The following is a 4,328-nucleotide window of genomic DNA, read 5'->3' on the forward strand; positions in this document are numbered from 1 at the left end:
AACAACTTTAGGAGTTAAATAATATATATAATCATATAAAAAGTCAAGAAACTTATTAAAGTGTTATATTTTGAATATGTAGTCCTATATATATACATGTAACACATGATTATTTTTATAAGTAGCCATAGATAAAATTTTGCATTCACATTTATATGAATTTAATTTCTATGGTTATGAGTATAAATTTGTACTAGAAATTCATCAAAAATTCAAAATCTTTGATCAACAGGTAATTATATTATCAGATGTGTAAAATGCAGATTCAGATAAACGTCTATCATTTCTCTCTATGCTCAATTTGTCTCAAAATAATTAAACTTTGTCAATATAAATATATATATGGAGCAAAGACTTGAGTAGAAGGGGAAGGTAAAGATCTATATTTCTTGTGTGTACAAGGAACAATGATATTTACACACTATTGAATGCCTTCCTCTACTAGCCATCTCTATCTTAATCTGCTTAGCATTTTTATTTTATTATTGAATCGTCTTTGACTATGCTTCAACATTCTCGTCAACTTTAGGCCTCGTATTCATCAGAACCTGCCAGTAAATTTAGCAAACATTCAATATACTTCAGTATGATAGTATAACTTCTTTTCATAAATAGTTTCTAATATTTTTTAAATTTTAAACTAATTAAGAAAATCTCTAGTTCAAATTATACTATAACTTATTTACTAGTTTTACTAGTTCCATTTGTTATTATTATACATTTTTACTAAAAAAATGAATTATAGGTAATGTGTCTATTAATCCATCAACATATTATCTATTATTTCTATTATGTATATAATGCGGATTAGGAGGGATATGGTGTACAAATTTTCTTTTTTAAATGTCTTTCACTATACAAAATATATACAACAAAATATTTTGTTATTTCTAAAGTTAAACAAAATGCCACTTTGTTTGGTTTTAAATATCATTCATTATACATAATAAATATACTTAAATTTTAGGATTGTGATAATTTCTCTTTTGTCAATTGCATTTTGTTTCGTGTAGGACTTGAATTGTGTAGTTTTGTTGTTGCTCGGAGCTGAGGCTGGTTCTTTATCACTTAATTATTTTAAGTTTAAGAAACATTAGCTTTATGTTAGACTTATTTTCAGTAGGAGAGATTTGTAGGCCACGAAATTAGAGAATGATAACTAGTTGACCCTTTCAGCCTTTGTTTATTGCAAATTGCGGATTAACAAAGAGATCTGCAATGGAATGCTTAGGATGGTACGATTTCTTATTAACTCATGATTTTTAAATTATTTATTCTATTAAAAATAATGCTGTTTGATGGATTGTCTGTAATTTATAGGAAAATTTTGTCGAAATTTCATAAAAACTTTTTGTGTAATCATGATTCCAATTCATGTTTTTCAAATTGTTTTCCCCAAGAAAAATGAGGATATTGTTTAGTCGATGCTTCTAATTTAAGGAAAAGTTCTACTAAAATTTTGTAAAAGAAATTTAAACTTATGATTTTATTAATGTTTTTGTTGTTTTCACTTTGTGACGCAATAGTTCCAATTATTTATCATTTGGTAGGAATGATAACGTGGGAGAATCATCCTCAATTTACCCAATGGTATTGTAGGGGCGAGTAGTGTTTACTGGCTAGATGAGAAGGAAAAAATTGCTACCCAGCTGCACGTTCTACTTAACTTATGATAAGGTTTCAGACTATCATATAAGTAATATAATTTGAAAATGATTTTATCATTCTTAGTATATAATACAATTTGAAAATGGTTTTTAATTTTAGGATATTCCATGAGAAAAATCCTTATCTGACCCTAGAATAATTTTCAATGTGGCTCAAGAATTATGTTCGATAACCTTAATAACACATCCAATGTTGAACTAGTCACACTCAAATGGGTCTAGTGAGCAAAGTCATAAGCAATCCAATGGATATAAATTACATTCTAATCAATGACAATTGGAATAGGGTGTTGCATGCCATAATTTAATTAGAGTATTTTTTTTAGACTGTATGCAATTTTTTTTGTTTAAATATAAATGATTTGATCCAAACATGTGAAAAATAAAATACAAAAACATAAAAACTATGACATTATTGAGATAAATAGTAGTAATAAAAATAATTCATTCATCCTACCCCAAAATGCATGTTAAGTACACTACTAATTGTATTACCTAAGAAGTTTCAAATCAAATTGGATGGTTATCGTTAATACTAAGCCATGATGTTGAGTTGAATGTAATGGACAAAAAACTCAAGTGCTTACCAAGTTGTTAAGCCAATTCCTTACAAAATAATTGTTGAAACTAATCCTCCGACCAATGTAAGTTTCTCTTTAGTGGATGAAAAAGTTGATCTTTTAATCGATAATTTCGTGTGAGTAATAGACGTATTGGAAGGAATAGATGATGAAAAAGATAAATTTAACAATGAAGTTTATTTTAAAAATACTAAAGATGGTCTCTATATTTTGAATTAAGATACTAGCTTATATTTTATAATATTAAAATTTAACTAAAGAGTAAAGTGTTGCTTTTTCCCCAAACGTTTAGGATAAGTCCTATTTGTGTTCCTAATGTTTAAATCGTTCTATTCGTATCCCTAGCATTTATAAAAGTGATTCAATGTTATCTTGCTATCAATTATACTAACAAATCAGATTGTATTTTTCAATTATTCTTACTTGGATGTATTCATTCTCAATTAGGTCTCAGTTGGATGTATTCAATTTCAATATTGTACCCACTATTTGTGTTTAGGTTCAATTATATTCATAGAAAAGTGAATTATGTAAATGTTTTAGGAATTAGTTTCAACTTTTGATGAGCTATTTTTCGGAGTGGATCATCGGTTCTATCCTAGACATTTGTATTCTAATTTGAAGAAGATATTTTCAAAACTCAAACTAAAGCTCATGATGTGTAATTGATGGCAGGATAACATTGAATCACTTTTACAAAAGTTAGGGATACAAATAGGACGATTTAAATGTTATAGACACGAATAGAACTTACCCCAAATATTGGATACAAAAATTATACTTTACTCTTTAACTAAATCATAATTTCAATTCACTACATATGTTTATCCTCATGTATATTATTTATGTTATGTTAACTTAATAATAAAATGCTTATTTCATATAATATTCATATAAAAATAATGGTTGGTAGCAATCTAGGTAGTGGTCGAGGATTAGGTTGGGGTAGGGTCATGATTACCCCCGATACTCCAACAACTGCTTCCCCAACACCATTTACCTTAACTCTTCCTTAACCCACCATATCATTGGCACCTTTTTCACAACCATTTTTCATGATTCCTAACCCAAACTATATGGGTCCTCTTCCCCTCTCCCCTTATGCTTACATGGAGTGGACATCTTCTCCTCCACCTACCTCTTCCATAGACTAGTTTATCGCCAATGTCTCCCTCTACCTACAGACTTGTCAATGGCATTTATAACAAACGAAGAGACCATGGTTCAGCTATAAAGTTCGAGTGCAGCTAACGGATAATAATTTGTATATGTACACTATTTATGACCTTATGTCACTACCATTAATAAGTTTTATATGTATACAAACAATGGCAGCTTTTCTCATATCTAGTTCCTTTTTATATAATGCAGCAACTCAGGTAATGTCATTTGATAAGTGGTTTGACAAGTGGAGAGTTAAATTAAACTTAATAGTAATTTAATTATTATAATTTTACTTTTTAGTTATTAATAATTAATATTTTTATGTAGGGGACTTCAAATGGGATTATACACACCAATTGTACATAAGGAAGGCATTTGATTATTATTGTGGTCGATCATTTCAACAAATGCTTTCGGATATCCATAATGGGAAAGAAGATCCCACAATGTAGTTGCGCCCTTATTTGAAGCATGAGTTAAGATGCTACTAGGAAATGATTCAAAGTTCAACCACCTCCAGACTATAAACATGAACTGATGTCTACCAAGGGAGGCTATTTGCATTGTAGGGGCTTAGCAACCATTGCATCAACCAAAAGAAAGCTACTATTATATTATTTAATTAAACCAATTTTTATTTATATTTTCATTAAATTTTTACTTTTCCAAATTTTTTTAGACTATGTGCAAACAAAGGAATTAGAACACAAGTCAACTAACTTTGAAGTCTTCAAACACCTCCAGATAAGAAAGGAGAACAAGGCTCTATGAGTGAATGAAAAGTTTGATCGTTTGTATATAAGTCTCAATTTTTTTAAAAATATTTCAAATATTATTTATTTCAATCTGATACGAAAAATATATTTTATTACCTAGGACAAATTTATACAAAACTTGGAGACCAGAACCCAGCAAT

The 4,328-nt window shown here is 28.7% G+C and overlaps 1 protein-coding gene across 1 annotated transcript in view; it reads right to left on the reverse strand.

Moving 5' to 3' along the window:
* LOC107639316 (transcription factor HY5-like) overlaps positions 221 to 4,328 on the reverse strand; it is a gene marked incomplete in the record, with an annotated part of 29,897 nt that continues 25,789 nt past the window's right edge. Inside the window, 1 exon segment of the mRNA XM_016342789.2 lies at positions 221 to 548. Coding sequence (XP_016198275.1) covers positions 501 to 548 — 48 coding nt within the window.

This window comes from Arachis ipaensis, chromosome B04 (assembly GCF_000816755.2).
Source record: "Arachis ipaensis cultivar K30076 chromosome B04, Araip1.1, whole genome shotgun sequence".
Taxonomy (NCBI): domain Eukaryota; kingdom Viridiplantae; phylum Streptophyta; class Magnoliopsida; order Fabales; family Fabaceae; genus Arachis; species Arachis ipaensis.